At 42.9% G+C, this 25,624-nt stretch overlaps 1 protein-coding gene across 3 annotated transcripts in view; it reads right to left on the reverse strand.

Moving 5' to 3' along the window:
* LOC311013401 (uncharacterized protein) overlaps positions 1-25,624 on the reverse strand; it is a 36,799-nt gene continuing 11,175 nt past the window's right edge. For 2 of the 3 annotated variants that reach the window (XM_084009437.1, XM_084009439.1), the window contains exons 2-16: positions 16,051-16,133; positions 12,639-12,813; positions 11,710-11,836; positions 9,325-9,465; positions 9,179-9,244; positions 5,978-6,130; positions 5,831-5,903; positions 5,156-5,405; positions 4,544-5,054; positions 3,247-4,465; positions 3,042-3,139; positions 2,387-2,549; positions 2,187-2,305; positions 2,040-2,109; positions 2-1,562 (exon numbers count right to left, since the gene is read on the reverse strand). In XM_084009437.1, coding sequence (XP_083865563.1) covers positions 1,090-1,562; positions 2,040-2,109; positions 2,187-2,305; positions 2,387-2,549; positions 3,042-3,139; positions 3,247-4,465; positions 4,544-5,054; positions 5,156-5,405; positions 5,831-5,903; positions 5,978-6,130; positions 9,179-9,244; positions 9,325-9,465; positions 11,710-11,836; positions 12,639-12,813; positions 16,051-16,133 — 3,721 coding nt within the window. In that variant the 3' untranslated portion in view covers positions 2-1,089. Of the gene's footprint in view, positions 1,563-2,039; positions 2,110-2,186; positions 2,306-2,386; positions 2,550-3,041; positions 3,140-3,246; positions 4,466-4,543; positions 5,055-5,155; positions 5,406-5,830; positions 5,904-5,977; positions 6,131-9,178; positions 9,245-9,324; positions 9,466-11,709; positions 11,837-12,638; positions 12,814-16,050; positions 16,134-25,624 lie in introns of all 3 variants that reach the window. The other variant, XM_084009438.1, reaches the window with a different exon arrangement.

Below are 25,624 nucleotides of genomic sequence, written 5' to 3' on the forward strand. Positions count from 1 at the left end.
AAAAAAGAACCCAGAAAACCTGTTTTCATTTGTTCATTACAACACATTTTATGTACAAGACAAGTTCTCAAAAAGGCAATACAAAATAACACAAAAATGCATAAAACAAAATATATAGTTACTGTGCGATAGACTTAATTGATGCAAAGAAAAACAGCTGTGAATCTTGCTTTCTTTTAGCGATGCTTTGCATCCTGCAGCAAAAACCAACCTCCGAGTGATTAAATAGCAGTGTGCTGATTTCTGTTTGGTTCTAATTGGCAAACGTGTCACGGCGAAAAGTATTAAAAACACAAGAGTCAATGTGTTGAGAGTTCTCCTCGATTCCTGAACTTCCTGGACATGATGGAGTACTCGGACGCTGTTACGTATTGAAAAATATATATATAAAAAAAAAAAGAGAAAATGAAAAATATAATTTATATTGACAACCTGGAACATGTTGGACACGATCAGCAATGTTGGTGTCAGTGGAAATATATTTGTCTAATCAACCTGATACAAGCGGATCAGCAGATCTGACAGAAACCAGCTCGGGAAGTTTCCCTCCAGCTTTACTTGGATGTTTTTGACATTTCTCTCCGTGGTCATGATGTTTTCCACATTCCCCCAAATGTGAGCGTGTTTCACCACAAAGATCATGAACACAGGAAGGCTTCTGTCTCTTCAAACCAACAATCTGTCAATAAAGTTTCCTCTTTATAAAATAATTCTGTCTTTCCCTGAAATATTTAGTGGGCATCTGGTGGAATCATCTGAATTATTTTAGATTTAAAAGCATATTTTTTCCTCCTCTCCTCTCATTCAGGCACATTTGAACAGACTGAGACTGTTGAAAAATATTATGGATCCACTTCGAGTGAAACGCTTTAACGTTTGGGAGTCCGTCAGTGAGAAAAACGTGAACATAACGTGAAGACGTAAAGAAAAGAAGGCGGGTCTTTAGCTGTGATTGGAGGGTTTGCACCAATCTGAAGACTCAAGCCAGGAGAGAAACCAGGAAGTAAGAAACCAACAGAAAAACTGCAACTCTTTGTGTGCAAATGCATTCTGGTCCATCCAGACTCTGGAGCCCCTTTGAAACCCCGTTCACTGGACGATCTGGGGCATCTCACTCCAGGCTTTGGCCTTCTTCTTGGCAAGAGCCATCCAGGGAGGCTCATCCTGGGGCAGCGCTGCGGGAGGAAGGCCTCGCTGGGAGGTCAGGGTCTGGCTGGAGAGCCCTGGAGCTCTCGAACCGGACTTGTCCGGGCCGGTTCTGGATGAGAACGGCGGGGAGGTGAGCTTGGATGAGGAAGTGGCAGTTTTGGAGGGAGATGGCGGACTTGTGCAAGACGGAGATTTTTGGGGAATGGGAGTCGGGGGTGACAGAGATCTCTGGGGCGAGTTTGGTTGGGGCGGGTGTTTGGCGGTGGCGGGGGGTAGCTGGGGTTTTGGGGGGACGGGGCAGGGGAGCGACTGGGACTTGGGAGGTTGAGGAGGCACCGGAGTTGGAGGAGAGAGAGACCTCCTGGTCTCCTTCTCTATGGACGCTGACGGCCTACTGACCTCCAACGGACTCACTGGAAAATATAGAATATAGTGTTAAAACTGTCAATAGTGAACAAAATAAAATACAAATAAATCTACTACATATTAATTATTGTGCATATAATACACGTAAGGTGCCATCTCCATTGATCTTACCCCGTTGTACATAGGTGTATATTATGTATCTTACATATATTTTATTCTATTATCTTTATTTTCTCTTACTTGCTCTTTCCTTCTTCTTTTTGAGCTGCTGTTACATGTGAATACATTTTATATGATCTCAACATAACTATTTATTTCTGAAAAATGTTTTTAATCTGCTTACTTTTGGTTTAGTTTGGTTGCAGTAACAAACTCTGACCACATGAGGTCACAATTGCTTCACGTCAACAGTGTGTTCAAACATCTCACATTTAAAGCGAACCAAACAGAATAATACGAATGGACTTGAAATGACCGTGTGTGTGTGTGTGTGTGTGTGTGTGTGTGTGTGTGTGTGTGCTGACCTTTGCCCGTGGACTCCCTCCCTGCTGAGCTGACAAACATGGGCAGTGAACTCTTCCTCTCCTGTTCCTCCTGACGACAGACGGCAGCCGTCAGAAACATGCAGCAGTAGATTACCAACACCAACCATCCATCACACACCAGATTACCTTCCTGACGGAGATCTCCTCCAGGGAGTTCTCTTTGTAGATCTTCTGCTTCTGTTTGGCCACAGAGATCCAGCTGGGAGACTCGGATCCACCAGAAACACCACGGAGCGGAGCCGGGTCTGAATCAGGAACAGGATACGCCGTTACGCCTCGTTCCTTGACTTGATTACACGTACATGTGCACGAGATGGTGAACTCACCTGACATGCGCTTGTTTTTCCCTCCAGCGTCTCCCGGTACGTCTGGTTTCTTCGGGAGGGAGGGCTTGCTGCTGATTGGCTGACTTACGGATGGCTTGGTGGTGATTGGCTGCGGTGAGTCAACCCTGCAGCTGGTTGGCTGAGCTGGAGGCTCGGCGGGAGCCTGAACATTAAACAAATATATATATGAATTCAATACCAAGTGAATTATTTTTTGCCTGCATGCATTTACTTTTTGGCCACTTGGTGGCAGCAGAAACAAGCTACAAACACACAATACCACCTTATTTTTTTATTTCATAGTCTTCCTGAAATATGTTGGGCCCTAAAAACTAAATTTTTAACTTAAAGAGGCTAAAATGCTGTGCAGGTTTTAGAGAAACTCAGAATTCACCTTTTACATACATTCACTATTATTCTATATCAGTTCTATCCGCATTAATGACCTAGATTGGGACAATTGAGCAATAACTGCTGTGTTTTCATATTTATATTCTTTATATTTTTATATTTATGCTCCTAACAAAGTTGCATTGTATAACCTGAATGACCATAAAGAACTATATGATCTGAAGTAAGCCAAGTTGTTCTTATTTGAGAGAAACTGAACGCCTTCCTTGCTTTTTAAAGAACGGCGTTGTTTAGGGAATGTCACCTCTGTGTTCTCCTCCTCCGAGCTGAAGCGGTGCAGCGCCGACGTCTTCCTCAGCCGAACGCCGAACGGGTTGTTTCCCTCCACGCCGCCGGAGCGCTCTGCAGGTGGAGAAGCCGGTCTGTGGTTTAAACTCTCATTTTAACTCGTAGAACGAAGAGAAAACAACAAAACAAGAGCAAACAGACCAGAATAAGAGGCTCCTTACCTTCAGCGTTTGTGGAGGACGGCGAGCCGCTCCCAGCATTCCTCACTCTGCCGGGGCTCAGCACCAGTTCAACCTTGGCCGGAGTTGCCGGGTCCTCCTTAGCCTCCTCCTTCTCCTCCTCCACCTCCTCGCCTCCAGGCGCTGTGGCGGCAGACGGCGAGGAGGAGGAAGGAGAGGGTGAACCCTCCTCTTTGTCAGTGAACTGGTCTTTGCAATGATCCGAACCCCCGGACGGCTGGTTGACCTCTCCCTCCACAGGAGGCGGAGCTTCTCCCTCCACAGACGCAGGAGGCGGAGCTTCTCCCTCCACAGACAGAGGAGGCGGAGCTTCTCCCTCTGGTTCCAACTGTTTTTCTTCTTCTGGGACCTCCACGCTGTCGGCCGGTTCTCCTTCTTCTTCAGCGTGTTTCTCTGCGGCTGCTTCGGCGTGGCGAGGTGCCTCCTCTTCAGTGGGAGACTGTTGGAAGAAAGAGGCGGCGGTCTTCTCCGAGCTGGGAGACAGCAGGTTTATGTGGAGGGTACTGGTCTTACTGGGAGTGCTGGGTCCACTGTGTTGGGACTGAGTCTCGTCATGTGACTCTGGAAGAGACAAAGACGGCGGCTTGGATGCGACGGCTTGTTCTTCGGCTTCATGGGATGTTTCTATGACTTCGTCTGGTTCACTTTGACCTTCATCAGGTCGGTTTGCTTCCTCCTCCTCCTCCTCTTCCTCAGATCTTTGCCCCGTGTGTTCTCCTTCCTCCACCTTCTCGTCTCCACCTTCCCTCTCCTGCTCGGACTCTGCTTGACTCTCGTGCACCGGCTCGGCTTCATCATCGTCTCCAACCACAACATCTACACCCTCGCATTCCTCCCGCGTCGCCACGGCGACATCTTCATCAGCTGCATCGGGAAACATCTCTTCTGCTTCTTCTTCTTCCATCGCTTCCTCTGCCTCCTCCACTCTCTCCTTTGCTTCCTTCAACTCTGCCTCTTCATCCTCCTCTTCCCTCTTCTCCCGTCCCTCCTCCTCCTTCTCCACCTCCTTCTCCAGCTCTATCGCCTCCATCTCTCCCTCACTCTCTTCTTCTTCTTCTTCTTCTTCTCTTCCCTCTTCCTCTGCCTGGTTGACGGTGTTTCCTGTCAGCATATGATCTTCTTCCTCTGAGGTGACTTCCTTCGCCTCCTCTTCCTCCACCTCCTCCTCCTCTGCCTCCTCTTTCTCTCCCTCCTCTTCTTGCTGCAAGATAAAACAGAGGAACATGAGGAACAGTTCGTATTCGGAATTCTGGTGGAGACCAAAACAGGAGTTACTTACTCTGTGTGGACTGCTCTCTTCCTCTGCTGCTGCTTCTTCCTCAGCTTTCTCCTCTTCGTCAACATCTCGACAGGAAGGAGTGTTCAAAGTGGCCTCCTCCTCCTCCTCCTCCTCCTCCTCCTCCTCGTCTTCTTCGGTCTGATCTGACAGGAAGGAGGCGGCGGGAGCAGCCTGATAACCGACGGTCTCGTCCACCTCTGCATCCTCTTCGTCTTTCACCTCCTCCACGTCCTCTTGTTCCTTCTCCTCCTCCTGCTCCTCCTCTATCTCCAAGGTGACCCCCTCACTCTCAAGGCCGAGCGAGCAAGATGCCAGGGGTGTCTTCAAGGAGCTCAGCACTTCCTGTAGGAAGGAGCTCTCCTCCTCCTCCTCCTCCCTGATCTCCTGGACTCCATCTTCATCTCCGCTCAGTGTCAAGTCACTTTCAACCCTCTTCAGCTCCACTCCATAGGCAATGCCTGGAGGGTCCAGCAAGTACTCCCTTGGACCAGCAGGGGGCTCTGGCGTGGCCCTGGAAGCAGATATCAAGGGAGTCAGATTCAAAGAAGGAGAAAACAAACACAAGTCAGACTGAGAGGAGGAGACAACGAGGAGGAAATGATGTGTAATCACCCGGGAGTGTCCAGAGAGGAGGGTCTCGAGCCGGGCTTGGAGGAGGACTGGGGCTGGGTGTCTGGGCCTCCCTCCTCTGAGAGACCCGGCTCAGGAGGAGAGGAAGAGTCCGGGTCGTGAGAAACATCCTTTTCTGCTTTGGACTCTTCCTCCTCCCTCTCCTCTTCATCTCTCAGCAGGCGGCGTTTCTCCTCCTCCTCCTCCTCTTCGTCTTCTCCTCGCTTTGGTTTCAGCTCATCACCACTAACAACTGGACCACAGACAGAAGGGCTCAGAGGTCACCTGACATGTTACTGTGGCAGCAAGGATACGGAAGTCTCTGGGTGCCAATGTTAAAATTAAATAATAATAATAATAATAATAATAATAATAATAATAATAATAATAATAATACAAAAATATATATTCTATTTTTTGTGTTAAAAATGAAAATGAACATTTTGAGTTCACACCGAAGAAGAATGTACAAAAGTTGAAAACTAAATAGCAAACTTTTTGCATTTGAATTTCAATCAAATATTTTTTTTAATATTTAGTTTGCAAACACAAATGCATTCTAGAATTCCATTTTTGATTCAATGATTTCATTTGCATATTTGGCAGCAAGAGACTTCCGTACGGAATCGTCGATCTGAAGTACATTTAAATAAAGACGGTGTAGCGTGGAGCACCGACCTTCCGTCGCCTCCTGTCGCTCCTCCGTCGTCTCCTCCACCACCGACTCTCCCTCGGCCTTCATCTCCAGCCTCTGCACAGGACAGGACACATTAGTGATGACATCATCAACCCCGGCCAGGTCACATGTTTAACGTCTTTACTCACCACGGGTTTCCTCCGGTTGCAGGCTTTGAGTCTCAGGCCCAGCTTGTGTTTGGCAGCAGAGTTGTCCAGACAGCCGAAGGGGCTCGCCGGCTGGCTGAAGTCGCCCGGGACCACCAGGGGGCTCACGGCTCGACTGGAGGCAGCGCAGGACAGCTGGGGGGGGGGGGGGGGGGGGGGCGACACATTAGGGAGAAGGTGATTTTACGGTAAATGACGGTAAAGTGTCATCTTACTGTCATCGGCCCTCTGCTCATTCTGACTGAAAAACAATATTAGAGGTTTTCACCTTTTCTAAAAAACAAACCAGTGAGTCTAAATTGTACATAATTTGACATCTCAACACACTAAAAGGCTTCAAGCATCAGTCCTTTCTGTTTTTGGCAGAAGTCTCAGAATGAAACCCAAAACTATTTACACGGCTAGATTCCACGAGAGGTTTTTTTTTAACCGCGATCACGTAATCGTGTGATTTTTAAGGGTAAATAACTCCAACGTTAGACTCTGAGATTGTGTGACGGTTAGAAGAGGAAGAGCTTTCTTCTTTGTTGACATCTAGGTTTTCTGTTTCTGGACGTTTCAGGTCTGAGTGAATGAAAGAGAGAGACGGCAGAATTTAAACTATATAACTACTAGCAGACACGCTGACTGCCAGAGAAACCATTGGAATGCACACACACACACACACACACACACACACACACACACACACACACACACACACACACACACACACACACACACACACACACAGTATTATTGACAGAGAAAAGAGAAAGACAGTCAGAAAAACAAGGACAAGAAAGTGACATACAAATGTAGAAATGGTAAAGTTAGACTTTTATTTAAGGTTTGAAGAGCAGCTTGAGGGTGGGTTAAGACCAAACACACACACACACACACACACACACACACACACACACACACACACACACACACACACACACACACACACACACACACACACACACACACCCTGAGGCCCATCTTCAAGCATCACACAGAGCACATGACAGTGATTAGCTGTCTGCGTTTGAATTTTCTGTGCAAACCAGCGCTGCAGAAAATCCTCAGGTGGAAAAACAAAACTCATCAGACCCGAGAAGCTTCCAGACTTTAAAGTACACGTATGGCGTGTCATTATATACGCTGTTACATGCACACTATCCTTTCAAAATAAACTTCCTGTCTTCACAGTGTTATCAAACAGCATCCTGTCTGAGTTCATAACATCAGCCAGAGGTGTTCGGTTACCACAGCGGTATAAACCCCCCAAAAAACAGCATGATAACAACAATTAGTAAAAAGTCTGAAGTCATGCTTCGTTAGGTCTGTCTGCAAGACGACAAGCAAACAACCTTTAAAATGCTTGTTTTCTGAATGGAGTCTGGTTGATGGGTGCTAGGCTACGCTAACATTGTAGCTGCTCCATCAACACTCCAAATAAGGTCATCTAGACATGAATACAGCAGAGACCTTGTTGTTTGGACCACAGACGGTCTCTGGTTCCTCCACATAGTCTGGTCTGGTCTCTGGACTCATGTGAGCTACTATCTAGACCTCTGGGGGACCACAGACAGTCTCTGGTTCCTCCACATAGTCTGGTCTGGTCTCTGGACTCATGTGAGCTACTATCTAGACCTCTAGGAGACCACAGACTACGATATGTTTTATCTCAATTTCTGATTAAAAATGTAAAAATAATGAGTGCAGCTTTAAAATATTTAAATCTGAGAGCAACAAATTGAAAAATTATCTGACCTACATGTCAATAACAAAACCTGCACTCGGATCTTGATTTCAGACCCATGTGGACTTAAAACTGTTTGCCCTGCAAAGAAGATCAGTTTCAGAAGTCATTAAAAACAGAGCGACAGTGATTCATAAAGTCACTGCAGTTTTTCTCCTTGACTTCACACTTTTAAAGAAAGGGGGATATTTCAGGTTTTTGTGTGTTTGTCTTTGATACGGGACGTTTGTGGTTCTTTTCAGCGACGGGACCAAACTTCCAAAGAGCGCGACAGAAAACAGCTAAAACAGCACTATCATTAAATGTTCATTCGTCATACTGCTGACTGTGCTTTTTACCCACATTAAAGCCTAAATGGATCGTGGAGGAAACGGTCCTGTCCATCAGAAAAGTGTCGTACGGCGGGTCAACAGTAGACAATTAGAATTGTTTTATAATTTATAATTTGATTTAAATTACAGTTTTCCCTCATTCTCTGTTTCCCGCCTGGATGTAAATGAGTTTCTAGCTAACTCTGGAATAGCTAAATAAATTAAATCAAAATAAATAAATACACATGGAGATTAAGGGACTGAGAAAAAAAAACATAGTCGTATTTCAGTTATTAAATTGGATCACAGGATGTTTATCCCATCACAGTCACACGAGGGGAAATGTCACATTCACAGACGGTTCCTCTAAACACGCTTCCTTTATAGAACCCATATAAGATAATGAACGGTGGTTTGGCTGCTGACGGGGGAATTCCCTCATTGTATTTGAGAAGTTTTGCTCCTGTGATGCAGCGCAGAGATGTGGAAGTTTCACTGTCAATTATAAGACATTCAATTCTGGTTGTTTTTCATTTTTGGCGTTTGTCGGTTTCGAGCTTCCGTACAGTGACATTTATTTCTGAGTGAAACGGGAAGGACAGGAGTTACGTAACACTGTGGGGAGGGGATGATATCGAACTTTATCACAGATATCACAATAAAGTGATCGTGTTGAATTTCCAATATCGGGATAATCGTAATAATCGTCACAAGTGACTTGAAAAAACCGTCAAGCTCACCATCACGGTGGTGAAGTAGAAAATAAAACCTGATTTAAAAAATACAGGATACAAAAATATGTTTTTTAAAGTGTTATTTATGCAGGGAGACCTTATGATTTATGATCATCTTTATTATCATATAATCTTATATTTAAGATTATTTAATTTTTTGATGATAAAAAAATACCTGATCTGTGATGCAATAAAGATATTTGAGTTTCTTAACATTTGAAGTGTATTTTTGGTGCCATTTAAAGAGTTTTAATCACATTTTGATGATTAATGGGATAATAATGTGAAATACGTGAACAATTTGATGATCTAAAAAGGTTAAAGGGGCTTTTTAAAAAATATTTCAGCTCATCTTTAAACGCGATGTGACGAGACTACAACGTCCCACAATGCAACAGGTGTCCTCTACCTGGTCACTGTCGCTGTCGATGCCCTCCAGGCTGATGGAGCTGTCCCTCTGAGCCTGATTCTGGGACTGAAGAGACAACAACACTGTTAGCGGTGTGCAAACAGCGTGCATGCACACTTCAGCGTGGCGGCTATGACGTGTGTTACCATGGCGACGTGGAGCGGGGTGTATTCAGGTGGACTGCAGGGCAGACCGTCGTCCTCAGACATGGTCCCGCCATCGTCCGTCCTCTTCACGCACATCAGGGACGGAGGGGAGCCTAGTCTGATGGCCTGCCTCAGCTGGAGCTACGGAAAATATATAAAAAATAGATTTACTCGACTGTTCAAAATGTCTAGACACTTGACTTTAATAGGACCGGACATTTACTGTTATATTCTTCTTGTTGTACAGCACTTTGATGGAAAGTGCTTTATAAATAAATGTACGGCTATTGTTATTATTATTAATAATAACGAAATTATAATAGATTTGATTTGTAGTGCACTTTTCATTCAATGAATCTCAGAGTGCTTGCATTAAAAAAGAAAAAATAATAAAATCAGCATAAAAGCATCGGCATAAAAACATCACATCATATCACAGGGCGCACAATTTAGCAGTCAAAAGCCTTTGTAAATAAAAGGTTTTCAGGCCTGCTTTAAATATTAATTATTATTATATTTATTTGTGCCTCCGGCCTTAAAAAAGGTGTTTTGTGTTTTTTAATGTACGTCATCTACTGTACAAGTCAGCCTGTTTAATCAACTACAGCTTCACAAAACAACCGTGTACGTACTTTGGTGTTTACAAAGTCTCCCTGATCTTACGGTCCGAACGTAGCGATGATTAACAGAGAGTGACTTGTCAGCTGGCACTCCACAGAGAAAGTGTTTATTTTAGGCCTCGTGTGTGTTTGTACGCTTGGCAGGTATCACAGAAACTCAACTAACACACTTCGTTATCTCGGCCCCGTAACACTTCCCTGAAGGACTTACAGGTGCAAAGCTAACAACCGGACAAAACTGCTTTTTATTTAGCTGGGCGGGACACCAGCACACACCGAGACCTTGAACAGAACCGCAATTTACAACGTTAATATTTAAATACTGTCACAGGAACTCAAACAGCCAGGAACTCCAGCTAAAATAATGACATCTCACTGTTAGCAGTTGTGTTGCTAACTTGCTAGCACATGAAATAGCTAATTGTGGGTTTAAATGAGTAAATAGCTGCGCAAGATGTTGCATTATAGTCATGTAACTTTAAGTTTCTGTTGTGTGTGAGACTAAATTTGAGATGTAAAACAAGCTAACGTTAGCTTTTTGAAAAGACAAATAGTAGCATTTCCTTTCCAACTGTTTCATGCTAGCAAATCCGTTAGCATATAAAAGTTCTGTTAGCTAGCGTTGTGACTGTCTTTAATGGCAAAAATAAGAAGGTATTTCTCGTCATAATGACATCCTGGCACTGTGGTGGATGTACTGTCGTCTTTTTATTTATGTATTTTACCCTATTATCTGTTCATTTCAATTAATTCAAAGTAATTCATTTATATTTGTTTTTACTGTCTTTTAAAGGTGTCCTATATGTTAATTTATTTCACCATCTTAAAGATGTGTGTATATAGGTATATGTGTATATATAAATGTGCTTTTTCAGTTTATTATAATATTATTATTATATATGGAGATAAAATGCAGTATGTTGCATTTTAACAAAGAAATATTTAAAAAAAAAACGTATATCAAATCACACATTTCTTACAGCTGTGGACTCGGACCTTGTTAAAAATAACACCGTCATGTAATATACACTTTGCATTATGTTCTCATTCCTATTGATCCCCACAGTGTGTTTATATTTACCGTTCAATAAAAACCCCAGACCAGAGTGAGGATTCAGGATCAGGAAAATCTCCGTCAGGTTGTTTTTCTCACGGCAAGGTCACGTTTCAAATCAAAGGTCGTATCTTTATCTAATTCTTTTTAAATAATTGATTATTATCAGCTGTTTGGTTGCTGTCTCGTCTACAAACAGACCCCCAAATGAAAACATTGCTACGTGGGAGAAAGTTTCCCTTTTTAGCAAATCCCCTGTAAGGCGTCGTGTGTTCCTTCGTGGAGTTGAACTGAAGGTCTTCCCTTCGTGACGTTTGTTCCGTCAGCTTTTCTTATCGTCCGATTGCTTCATTTCGCTTCTGACAGACGCTTCGCTTGTTCACGTCTCTGAATGTACTGAACTAAATATATACAGCAGATCAGCTGCTCTGTCTCTTGCTATCAATGCTTTGAGGGTAAATACTGCTGGTGGCGGCTCCACACAAGGTCACAGACGCTCCCAAACGTACAGACTGTGATAGTGTATACGTCTGTTATTCCTGATTAGCCTGCAGGTCAAATAATCTCTCTCGTCTACTCTGGCGTGTCTCCACAGGCCGAGTCCGTCTCCGGGAAGAGGCTTTAAATACGTGTTGACACAGGAGCTCTTTTAGACTCGTCTCCTCCGGGTCGAACTCAAACCAGAGACCGGCTATTTATGTGTTAGTTTACCTGCAGCGATTTCACTTTCCCGTGAATGTTGTCCTGAGACGCCCCCAGAGCCTCGGTGGCCTCCGACGAGTCCGACACAAAGATGGAGTCATGTGACAGGGCCTTGCTGCCCAGGCTGATCTTTGACCTTTATGGGGAAAGAAAATAAACAAAAGGAGAAAATGATGTTTCGCAGATTCTAAAACATGTGTTCCACTCATGTTATTTATCTTCTTCTATCAAAGAAAATAATTTCAAAATAAACCGATATTCTCTTTTCCTGTTCTTGTTTTGGGCTTCAGTAAAAGTGGAGCAGACATCCTGCAACACCGAGGGGAAAAAAAGAGTCGAGAGTCCAACGAGACAGGAAGTGGCACGGCTCGGGGAAAACAAAAGGAAATTAGGAGCGTCCACAGGAAGACACATTCCTCTACTCGTAACGAAAACAGGAAGTGGCGCTGCCTCAGCTGGAGGAAGGACGGGGAGATGGATGTTAAAACACCATCTTCCTTTCTGGACATGATCTCGGCCCTTTTTCACACAATTCACAATTTATCAACAACAAACTGGTGTCTTCTGTCAGCGGCTCTGATTTGTTGGTGAACAATAATTTGCGTCTGAATAAAAAAACGTGGAGGTTTTGGGATATCTTCGATAAAAACAAGGTGATATTTCCAGAAATCGTTACTCATTTTTAAGGATCTGCCAACTCGCCAAAAACAATAGAATCACTTGGGTTTTAGTTGAATTTCAAAGGCTTTTCTATCCGAACACGAACCAAATTATGAGGGAAACACATAGCATTTGCACAAAAAGCCGAAAAGCTGCAAACACCTTTGAAGATTTGTGGCTAAAATATGCAGTAAAAAAAACCAAACATTTACTGAGCGGTTCTGGGTTTTGATTATTTCCCCAAATAAACCACATGTAATAGTATGTATGCATCTTACCCAGAGCCCTTATCCTTCTCCGATCGGGTGAGCGTGTTATTTTCGGATGTTTTGCTGACGTTGTCGGTCGATTGGCTGGCTTTAAGCCCCGCCTCCGCTCCGGCAGCCGGCGGCTCCTTTCTCTTCTTCCTCGCAAAGAATTTTTTAAATGTCTGAAACTTGGACTTCTTCTTTCCTGTGAAGACAAATGAGATCAAAATAACCTTGTTTAACCCCCCACACTTACGGTTTACCTTCTTTACGACTAAACGTACGTTTTTATTTGAATTACACGCAGCGTCTTTACACACTTCCCTCGTATGAACTCTGGTTTGAGCAATTCGTTGGCTGTAAAGGCCCAGGTAGGCAACTACACACCGAGATGGATGTGTGTTTACACAGAGGAGCACACACACACACACACACACACACACACACACAGTCAGTCCACCTCCATTAGCACCACAGTGGAAAAACTCAGCGACTCGTTTAAAACTCCTTAAACAGCTACAAAGTGCTTTCACTGCTTTCACTCAGCACGCCGCTCGTCCAGAACCTGAATGCCCACCGGTCCTCTCTCTCTCTCTCTCTCTCTCTCTCTTTCTCTCTCTCTCTGCCCCACATTAAACAGGTTCAGAGTAGACCAGGCAGCGACCTCCGGTTCTGAAAAGTGAAGCTAATGCTGAAGTGCCTTAAACTTGCATTCTCTCTGCTGACCATCAGGGGTGACTCCTCCCTGGTTGTATAGAAGTCTATGTTCATTAAGTACATTATGGTCCATTTAAAGTCCAACAGTCTAGAAAGCAGGGGATGCTTTAGGGGGCGGGGCTTACCTGCTGATTGACAGGTCGCTACCAATGCTAGTTAGCTACTAAGATGACTTTAACACTTAGCTGTAAAGCTGAACCTTGAATCATGAAGCTAATTTGTGTGAAAATGAATGAGCTCATCAGACTTCTGTAGCTTCCCATGCTGGCAGCGACCAAAAGTCGGTGGTCCAGTTGCTTTGTGGGTAATGTAGGAGAAGAATGCAAGTCTTTCCAACTGTCCATTATGAATCCAATGATGTTACAGGAGTACAAGTGCTGTACTCATGGACTGATCTGCATCCAGCCTCTATCAGTCAACTCGGTGACCTCTGACCTCATTATGGACAAAAGCCAGAGAGTCTTTCCAGAGTGACATCATTTTGGAGCATCTACAGCAGCGAAATGATCGTATATATCACACCAACATGCATGAATCCCCAGAGTCTGGACGTTGTCGAGACACAAACCAGGAGCACAAAACAAATGTGATCCAACTATGTTGAGAATTCACATCCCTGGGCTGCAAAAATGACTTGAAAATAAACACAAGGAGGCACATTCTTTTCAGGTTGGCATTTCTGTAATTTTCTGTGTTTCTCCCGGCGGGGAATCCTTCAGCATTCCTGCCTTTTTTCTAAAAATACACTTTCTGCTTGGAACTAAATCACGGCGGAAAAATGTCTGGAATCTCAACCTGCTGCCATAGATTTCTGGGTCATTCGCTAAAACGAACACGTCACCAAATAACTGAGCTTATTCATTTTTAACATTATAGATTTCACATTTTATATTTAGAATATTATATAGAGCATCAACAAACAGCACAAAATCCAAACAGTCTGCATGAAAACGATAAATATAGCAGCTGCTCCGCTGTTTTTGATGAGTTGCCATCAAATCGCAGTTTTTCATCCAGGTTGTGAAATGTTGGCTGAAACTCTCCCTCCACTCCTGTTTGGATGCTTCGGAGGCCTTTCTGCTCTGCCAAGGAGCAAAATCAGGGGAAACACCCGCCGACGGTGCCATTTATCGAGCTATTTTCATCACAATGCACTATTAAGTTAAAGGTCTGCCCCGCTTCAATGGAAGGTCAGTGCGGCTCCACGCTCTTTGTCAGCCTAAGGTGCTGCTAAGGTTCTCTCGGTTCTAAACAAGGCGACACAAGGCGAGCATATTTAAATAACATGGTGGGATTTCGAGGCCGTGGAAGGTCAGTTTCATGGCGCTGATCTCAGTAGATACAGTGGGAAGATGGTGATCATGGACAAGAGCTCGCTATTGTCAGGACACTTTTTCTGTGTGAGCAATGTTTGTATCTGACAATCACCATTTTCCCACGAGAAGACACGTGTTTTTTTACTGGTTAAAGTCGAGGAGCTCAGTCCCAAACTGTGCAAACCAATCAAAATATGGAATCAGAAACTGGCGGCATTTGCTTACGTCACCAATCAAACCTGATCGAGTCCCGGTGAAACTCTCTAATCAATTATTATGATACTACAGCTAAAGTGCTGTTTTATGACTAATTTAAAACAGAAATCCCCATTGAAACCCCATCTTTGTAGTCTCCAATCTGTGATGGCGCCCAAAAATAAACTTACGTTGGGATAGAGAAGTCTGTAAATCATCGGATACATTTTTTTAAAACACCTTAATCACCTTTATTTAAATCAGTATATCTTAAAGAATCACTGATCCACACTTTCATCACCTCCAGAACAAACTACTGCATTTTGTTCGTCATCCAAACTGCTCAATAATGTTGGACAGGAAGAACTAGATTTAAATGACATAAACTAAAACACAAACTCTTCTTCTTGCCTTCACACTATTAATCACATTTCAGTATCAATATTGTTGAGGTCAAAGAAGATTCTCACCCAGCAGAGAACAAAACAACACTGATTTCTCCACGGAGTAACGTCTACATTGTTTTCTTATTTACAGTATCATGCCGTGAAGGCAGCCGGCCTAAACTTGTATCATTTCTATTTACAGACTTAAACCGCCTCAAAGTGAACATCCAATTAAAAAAGACAGCACATTCTGACTGGCAACCGATCGGAGATAAGCCGCCGGTTTAACAGATGTTTCTGTTTCCCTTTAATAACGGGATAAAAATAAATGTGAGAATGAAAAGAGGACTTCGTTCAGTTCAGTGGATCCAACATCACGTCGTCTGACGTTCCTGCTGTGGCTTCAACAACCCACGTCTGCTTTGTTCCCTGTCTATCAGCAGCATGTTCTGTGTGTGTGTGTGTGTGTGTGTGTGTGTGTGAGGGATGATGATAAGCTTTTCGCTGCTCCTTCATTTCCTGCCAACAGCAGCGAGGAGATCCAGATAGTTAAAGCCGGCCTGATCTTCTCTGCTGTGTCCGTGTACACGATCTCTGATACGACGGCGGCTTCCCTCCCGCTCCGACGATCACAATAAAGTCCGTTTGTTTGTCACCCCGACATGTTTTACTTTATAGCACATGAGTTTATTTCTGTTCATATTGAGGGTTTATAAAGACGACGACCCATCAGAAGTCTTGGGAGTCCCACGTTTAAATGAAAACACTACAAATTCTTTTTAAATCAATCAACTTCACAACAACTGAACTTTTAAATCAAAGTGTTACCTGAGCACTCCTCCACGTCCTCAGCAGGCTCCTGATTGGTCAGCACGTCTGGAGGTCCTGACGCCATGGCGGCGCTGTCGCTGCTGTGAGACAGAGAGAGAGAGAGAGAGAGCTGGATCAATATGTTTGTGCAATAATAAAAAAGTAACGCGAAGAAAAAACGATAATTATTGGGATAATCGTAAATATCGTCATGAGTGATTTGTAAAAGCAATGAAAAGAAATGAAAAATAGAGCCTGATTAAAAAAAATGCAGGATACAAAAATATATTTGTATTTATTTATGCAGGGAGAACTTATGATTTATGATAATCTTATTTAAGAAAATATGATTGGTCTTTCACTAAAAAGCACATGCGTCTTATCTGTGACGCAATAAAAATATTAGTTATTTAAGAAAACATAAATATGTTTTAGTGCAATTTTAAGAGTCATCAGGCACATTTTGATTCATTTTCATGTATCTGTAGTTCATCTTTTAATGCATTTTATTGTTGAATATTTTTTTCTCATTAATATGACTTGAGATTCAGTTGCAAAAAAGTAGCCAATAGAAATTAACTTCACACTTTGTGAGCTCTGGAAGCGGCTGGACAGCGTCTGGTCGACGGTGTTTACAGACAGTTTGTATTATAGAAACAGATGCAACATTCCTGAGTGTTCGGTGACGCGCTTTCGTCAGCGTTGCCGTTACATAACCGTCATCACTAAACTGTCTGTGACATCCCTCCTTCCATAAACAGTACTTTGATATTATTGCAATATTTGGCCGTTAAAAAAAAAAAACGCCCCGCTGCTGCTGTTATGAGCTGATAGCGCTGGACGGATCCATTTCCTGTCAGATGCCCAGAAAAGACACAACAGCAGAGAGTTCACTACACTCACAAAGAGCCTTAATAATAAACAAACACACTCGTACAGCAGAAAGAGGCCGACCGATACTTAGGGCTGATATTTGAAACTAGAGACCATAAACTCATGTTTACAATGTTGAATGAGATAATAAATCACGAGAGAAGTAAAATTTTAATCATAGACTTCCATGCAATCAGACTTCTTTTTTTGAAACCAGAGGAGTCGCCCCCTGGTGGCCAGCAGAGAGAATGACAGTTTAAGGCACTTCAGCTCTGGCTTCACTTCTCAGAACCGGAGATTACTGCTTGGCCGAAAAGCAAAACCTCATGTCTAAAACAATTCACTATTAAGTTGAGGAATGCTATTTGTTAAGGATACCCAATGAATAATACACTGTTTTTGGACTACATTACTATATTATGTGTTAACATTTACATTTAGGGCATTTTGCAGACGCTTTTGTCCAAAGCGACTTACAATAAGTACATTTGTCAAAAGAAAGAAACCAATACAATACCAACTAGGTTAACCTTCCTTGTTCTCATCATCCAAAGTGAAATCCACCAATCAGAAAATCCTGCAGACACGAGGTTTTGCTTTTTGGCCATACTATCTAACGGGAGCTAAGCTAGGCTACAGCGAGCTAATCCACTCCCACACACATATGAACGTGGTTCAGTATCTTCTCATCTAATTCTCAGCGGGAAAGCCAATAAGCGTATTTCCCCCCCCCAAAAAATATGAAGGGCAGTTTCATGACTATGTATTAAGGTCAAGGTCAGGGGGTCAAACTGACTGACCTGCACCCACTCCCAAATCCGGTTCCCCGCGGCGACGGCCTCCGCCTCATCTATGAGAATAATGGAGGCGACGATGGGAAAGAGAGAGGGAGACAGGAGGACGTGGGGTGAAGAGAAGATGAGTAAAGTGGCGTGGGGGGGTTGAAGAAGTTAAAGAAGGCAAGAGTGAAGTAAGATGGTGAGAAAACAGAGGACGGGGGACAAACTGGAGGCGGAGGAGGGGAGGGGGTCAAAGAGAGGGGTTGTGGGAAAGAGCAGCAGGAGAGGATAGAAGAGTCGGTTAGATAAACAGACGAGTAGGAGGACGAGGAGAGGGACAGTAAACACTCGAAGACGGTACGAAGATCATGTTAAAGTGAGTCAACATGAGGGCTTAGCAACCAGCCTTACTCACTCAGAGATAATAAATCTAGTGTAGCTCATTCTGGCTCCCAGACTCTGTTTTTTTTGTAGTGCATGAAAAGTTCATGATGACTAGTGGAGCTCGCTCGCCCTCAGGTCAAACACTATAATGGGACACTGGATCAATATTAACCAGCAGATACACGTATAATAGTGGTTTCGTCTAATGCTACAGTAAATCCTGTCACTGGGATTTAAAGTTGGTGTGTATTACCTGCCAGGTGGAGATAACCAGCTAATCAAGTTGCAACTCGGCCAGACCTTTAGAGTTGTAAGACATACAGACGAGATCCCAAACAAATCGAGAGGTCACAATTCAATATGTGATACTATTGTAAGAAAGGTCATATATTGTGATTTTTTCAAATCAAATTTTAGGAAAACTGTAATTGTCTAAAGAACACGCCAACATATGCATAAAATCGAGTAAAAAACTAACTTTTCTATTCATCATAGTACGATCTGACATTGTAGCAACCACGCTTTCTGCAATCTGAGCCACTAAACTATTAAATAATAAACACGGTATCAATATTTTCATACACTCCTAATTAATAGGGCCCCTTTCAGACCTGCAACCCCTTAAAATGAACCTGCTGTCGTTGTTGGTATCCTGTCTGAATGAGCGTCCCGGCCACTTTCACGTACAACAGTAATCTTTCTAGGTCGGGCGAGAGACATTGACTGTGTGTGTGTGTGTGTGTGTGTGTGTGTGTATGTGTCCTCATTACGTAACAACGGATTACCAGGAAGAGGTATTCGGACCGGTAGGGGGTCTTCCTTTATTAGAAAATAACCTCATTAACACTGTAACACAGTGAACACACACGTAACACACACCTCCAGTAAGGATGGGTATCAATACTCCAAAACTTTAATAAAACAGTATCTAGAAGCATCCAAACTACCCAGTCAAACAATATCTGAATTCGAACTTTATGTACCCAGATCTAGATAAAAATTACCGAATGAGCTAATCAACACGCTTGATTTAAAGAGGAACTATTATACTTCTCTGTTTCTTCCCAGTGTTTGTTCATGTAAAAGGTCTCCTGAGTGTCAAAGCTTAAAGTCCACATGTATGGACTTCTGAAGGTAAACACAATCAGAGCAGACTTGGCTTTTTGGGGAGGGAGGGGCAGGAGCTCAAACAGAGCGTTTTAGAGAGAGGCTGAGAAGAAGAGCTGCTGCAGCAAAGCCTGATGGGAAATAAGTATGTGTAAATGTGTTCTAGTAGTGAACTGAAATACAAGTACACACCAGAAAAAGAGCACAGAGCAGTATATATTCAGATAAACACGTGAGTCAATGATGATTATTAATTGGGTTCTTGTCCTTTTGACGTAGAAATCAAATCTATTTCAGCCTCAATCCCTCAATTCAACCGGTCACCAGACCTGGTGCACCACGCTGCTGATTAATTGGCTCTTGCTCTCGATAGCCGATTGCAACAACGCTGGAGATCCCCCAATGGTACAGTCCGAAAAAAAGCTCTTAATACGGATAATAAACCCTTCATTCATGACTCTAAAATGATTTCATTGCACACAGGCACATGTATCTTCTTGTGCGACTAAAACGGATAATCAGGCCACAGGCTACTATAGTAAGTATATTGGACTTTGAGCTTTTACGACACAAATCCACTCCACTCCAGTCCTAATCCTGCCATACCACCGCCACTAAACTGGACTAATATGGACCTGATTACATTACTCGAGCAATTAGAGACCACAGGGTTCTAACCCTGGTATTTTGACGCTGTTGAGTAAACCCCCCCTGAAGCGCTGACGTCCATCGCTGCAGCTCAGCGGTTGTAACTGTGACCAGTCCGAGAACTCTTTCTGCTTCCTCCCTTAGATAACACGATTAAATTGCAGTAACTATTTGCCATTAGGGCCTTAAAGGAACAAAACCCTTCGCTGTGTGGCCGCGGAGCTAAACCTCAGTCATGTGAGAGCAGTTAGAGCAGCTAACATGTTTATGAATGAAATTCTGTTTTCTATCCCACAATCCATCCCTTGAAGGCCACTCATTCACATACCACCAGTGTGAGGTTTAATACGCTTCACAGGGTCTTTAGTGTTATCAAGGAAAACGTGAATTTTAAAAAATTGTGATCCTTTATGCCTCGAGAACAACCAGGCGGCAACCTTAAGTGTCTTAAACTGTCATTCTCTCTACTGGCCACCAGGGGGCGACTCCTCTCTGGTTGTATAGAAGTCTATGAGAAAATGGTCCTACTTCTCTCTGCTGGCCACCAGGGGGCGACTCCTCTCTGGTTGTATAGAAGTCTATGAGAAAATGGTCCTACTTCTCTCTGCTTGCCACCAGGGGGCGACTCCTCTCTGGTTGTATAGAAGTCTATGAGAAAATGGTCCTACTTCTCTCTGCTGGCCACCAGGGGGCGACTCCTCTCTGGTTGTATAGAAGTCTATGAGAAAATGGTCCTACTTCTCTCTTGATGTATTATCTCAGTAAACATCGTAAACATGAGTTTATGGTCTCAATCTGTAGTTTCAAGTCTTCTTCAATCCAGCATGATGTTCATTTAGTACATTATGGTCCATTTAGAGTCCACCAGACCAGAAAGCAGGGGATGCTTTAGGGGGCGGGGCTTACCTGCTGATTGACAGGTCACTACCACGGTCACTACCACGCTACCAATGCTAGTTAGCTACTGAGATGACTTTAACACTTGTAAAAAGTTGACTTTTAATTATGAAGCTAGCTTTGTTAGCAGCTTCACACCAGAATCCACATGGATCCAGATCCACTAAGGTTGCCGCTCTGTCGCTTGTGTTCATCAGATCCACCCATCGCTCCTCCACAGTCCTAATATGGTCACTTCCATCGTTGGTTGCAAAAAATGTAAGATAGCGAAACTCATAAACCGTAAACCACAAACCAACAGGTGACGTCGGATAACTACGTCCACTTGAGAACAACACACTGTAAAACTGGTGATGATGATTGTGATGGTTTGTGAAGTGGACTGTTTAAACACATACAATGCTTGGTCCCTTATTTTCAGTAGCTGGGATCACCATCAATGCATCACGATGCCGAATCCATGTGGGAAACCTACAAAGACCAGTCAAAGACCTATTTTTAGGGGCTTGGCCAGAAAACTTGAGAATTTATTTCCCCCCAATGTTTGAGACACAAAAAATGAGTCCTAAACTAGAGTCCCAGCAGAGTTCGGGGAGATGAGAGGCAGCGCCGATGAGCTGGCCGCGGTAATATGAGGTTAGCGGCTCTGTGACGGGCCGCAAGCCTTCAATTTCCACATTGAGAAAAAGAGTCAGGAAGAGTTTGGACGGAGGAGAAGGATTTTTTCAGCTGAAACTCTGAAGTTGGCCGGCCGAGATGAGCAACTGGACAAGGCATGCTGGAATAACACAGATTATAGGGCTAATCTAGAGTGAATCTGAAACCAGAAACCGTTTCACATCTACGAATCTTTGCTTTTAAATGAGCTGGACCAAAGCTTTTCTGAGAACAGCTGGAAATAAAAAAGTAACCTGAATAATCGAGATGCATATTAGCACTGAGGGAAGATGTGCAATTGTTTTTACATGAAACTAAAACACACAATCAAATGTTTGTTTGTTATGTAGTTTTGCGTATGGCACATACTGTAATCTTAATGCGAGTCCCTCGTCTCGAAGTTAATGGGTTTTAACTAGGGCTGTCAAAAGATTGATTTTTTTAATCGCGATTAATCGCATTTTGTCCATAGTTAACTCGCGATTAATCGCAAATTAATCGCATTTTTTGGCACATTTTTTTTTCTTCTTCTAAATGTACCTTAATGTATTTTTTTCATATTCTTAATACTTTTGACAACATAAGGGCAAATATACTTGATTTATGAAAATGTTTATTTAACACTTCAAATATCCCCTTACCAAAGCATGGGATCAAAACAGGGTTATAAGAATATATCACAAACAATTAAAGTGAACATGTCACAGGAGATAGTGTAACAGGAGATAAGTACAGTTAGGATATAAGTGCATTGGCTTGCAAGTGATATCTCAGACTGGACGTGCTTCTATGCTAGCTCATTTCATACCCACAGTACGCGCAGATGACTTTGGTCTTATCGACTGAACCATCTGGCAGTCTTTTGAAGGTGAATTTGCCGTTCACAAATCGATTTTAAACGCGTGTGGACGCGCCGCTTCCCAGTATTGCACGCTTGGTGGGCTGCCACTAGAGGATGATTGACAGGCGCTCTCCTTTAAACAACAACTTTTTGCGAGCGTTCGCGAGCGTTCCCGAGGCGGCGAGTCGAGCCCGGCGCCTCTGATTAGCATAAAGTAGATTCGACTTATACTTTAGGCAAATGAGGAGCGGCCAACTCGCGCGCCGTCTCCCGACATTCGCCGCAACGCCACCAGAATGCATTGCACGGCTTTTCACATAGACAATGAATGGGACGCGGGGAAACACCGCTGCCTGTGGACAGGCACCTTCCCTCTGGATCAAGACTACAGGTGCCACCGACGGCCATAAATCATACAATGCACGTTTTTTTTTTTTTTAAATACCGAGCGTTAATCGCGCGTTAAAAAAATTAACGGCGTTAAGAGGATGTTGCTTATTAACGCGTTTACTTTGACAGCCCTAGTTTTAACTTGTGTGGTTATCTATGATATCCAACATCAGATACAACTTATTCATGAATGAATTTTGTAGCTTTCACGCGTCTTTTTACTTGCAGTGATTGCAGGAAAAAAATATTGTTTTCTTTTTTGTTTAATCTGTATTAAAAACCAAAATGTAAAAATCAACGTTGTTACGGAGAGTTACGTCCTGGAACGATTTCATGGCCAGTTATTGCTATCAGTCTGGTCTTTGAGCTAAGCTAAGCTAAGCTAAACTAAGCTAAGCTAAGCTAAGCTAAGCTAAGCTGCTACATATTCAGTGTAGAGACAGTTGTCATCAATTATTTCAACAGTTTCCATAATATCAAACCAGACAAGAGTTTCAGACATGGTCTCTTCCTGGACCTGTTTCATTCGTGGCCGGATTATCGGATGCTACACGAGGTCCAGTCCGACTGTTTGCTTCTGCCGTCTTGTCACACGTCACGTCATCTAATAAAAACCTTAATGGGGAACAGCACGTACAAAGGGAAGCAGGATAAACATGGTTCACTGTTACTCCCTCCCCAGATGTTGAAAAGCTTTTACCAGAGTTTTTGTTATTGTCTAACGCATCTCCATAACTCCAGCCAAAGGGCCATAAAAGGATATGAGAAATATACGAAGAATGTGGCCAGATAACGCCAACATCATTCCTCCCTCCCCTCTTTGTCTCTTATTTCTCATCATCTCGCCGTCCATACTCTCTCTGTCTGTCGCTCTGTCTGTCGCTCTGTCCCTCGTCCAACCACACATACCTCACTGGGAACGTGGCCTTTAAAACCGCGGCATTTCCTCTTGACCCGTTTGACCGTTCAAACGTCTGCACAGTCAGCAGGAGACGGCGACAACCAAGGAGATTACTCATTACATTCCAGCTCCAATTAATGTGTCACCTTACTTTACTGTTCCTTATAAAAAAGATGCAAAAGAGATTTGAGAGAGTACCAGTAGTCAGTAGTATTAGTAGCGCGCGTTGGAACCCAAGACCTCCAAAGTGACCTATAATAACTGGAATGGATAATACTGCTTATATCACTACAAAATAAAAGGTGTGTTCATTCGTATTTAAATGAAAATCTTTGTCCACCTTAGAATAAAAGATTAGCTAAAAATGTTTCTGCTATTAAAAAGAGTTGTCAAAGTTCATTGTTATTTTCTTAATAATATGAGTAATATAATAATAATATGAATGAGGGAAGTTCTATGTTCTTAACTTGCAGCTGATGTGCACGTCCCTTTTTTAATGCTAACGTTCCTTGTTGATACCTACACTGCTTATTTATGCTAACGTTCCTTTTTTTAAAACCAATGTTCCATTTTTATGTTAACGTTACTTTTTAAAAATGCTAACGTTACTTTTTTACACTAACGCTACTTGTTTATGCTTTTCGTATGCTAACGTTACGTTAGCGTTATTTGTGTGAGAGGCTTCTGTACCCATGGATGCTGCCCCTTGATGTTTTGGGACACAGTTATTATTTCAATAACTTAACCTATTCTCAACGTATAATAATAATAATAATATATTAATAACAATATTAGTATAATATTCCTTAAAAGTTGCATTCCCAGCTTTAGATTTAGCATTTAAACGTGATGTTATCCCCTCGAGCGTCATAATGTGCCAGGAACATGTAATAAAATAATGCAGCACAAAGGTGCTTGGTTGATTAATTAGCAACACAAACAGTTGTCTTGGTAATGAGATTTGCTGAGAGGGCTTCAGATTTCATCATGAATACCGTTATTGTCCAAATTGCTCCCAAAGGCTCCCCCCGAGGTTTATTTACGATGTATAAACCATTCGTTCGGGGTTTCTCTTGTCTTCCAGCTCTCCTAACTCCTGCCACATTCTCTCCTCCGTCTCCTTCTGTTTGAATCAGCTTTGCTCTTAGCAACAACACGCCTTACATGGACTCAAGACAGAAACCGACCAAACACTCATCAGTCACTCTGCACGGTCGGCATTCATTTACAGCTGCATCACCCTCCCGGCCGAACAAACGCCGCCGTTACATAATACTGCTGGACCGGGGGAGATATTGGGAAAGATGGGGCTTCGTGAGAAAGTGAGACAACACACTTGTCCTCTGGTTTTAAGACTCATCTGCTTTCACAGTGGAGCTGTAATACCACAGGGATGAATATAAACCTGCTGGGTTTTCTTTTTGTTGCAAAAACTCAATTAAGATTAAAATACCAAGGGTAAAAAATGAGTTTGCCCCACTCTCTATGGATTGAAATATCACACAGAATTCTTAATCCTGTGGGTTTGTTCTTAATTTACCACAGAGGCAGACAAAAGCTGGCATTTATTAGCATGCAACTGCTAATTTGTGTCGGCTAATATTATTCCGCAGCTGTAGCTAGCTAGAAATTAAAGCTAATGTATATGACCATTTCACGTTATGATTATCCTGCTCCTGACTTCCATTCAGCCCCGTAATCATCAACGCTTAAGACTCAGAAATTCTATTTTAAGTGTTGACAGAGCAGCTACATCGTTAGCATAGCCTACCTCCGATCAATCAGAACTCCATTCAGAAAACAAGCATTTTAAAAGTTGTTTGCTTGTCGTCCTTCAGACAGACTTAACAAACACTTACACCTCGGCTAAACAGTTAATTTTGGGTTCATACTGCTCTAGTGAACCAGCCGATGTGTGTTTTGCTACATACAGTAAATACAGCTCAGTGAACTGGATGATGTTATGATTATTATTATTCCTTCATACATGTACAAAGCAGGGATAGTGATTTTTTCAGCTATGTTTGATCTCTCCGGTGCGTCTGGTGTGAATAAACACAAATTATCATGTGAATAAAAAAAATCAAACTCTGGAGACCACGGAGAGCTTAAGGA

This window comes from Eutrigla gurnardus (assembly GCF_963514095.1).
Source record: "Eutrigla gurnardus genome assembly, chromosome: 5".
Taxonomy (NCBI): Eukaryota; Metazoa; Chordata; class Actinopteri; order Perciformes; family Triglidae; genus Eutrigla; species Eutrigla gurnardus.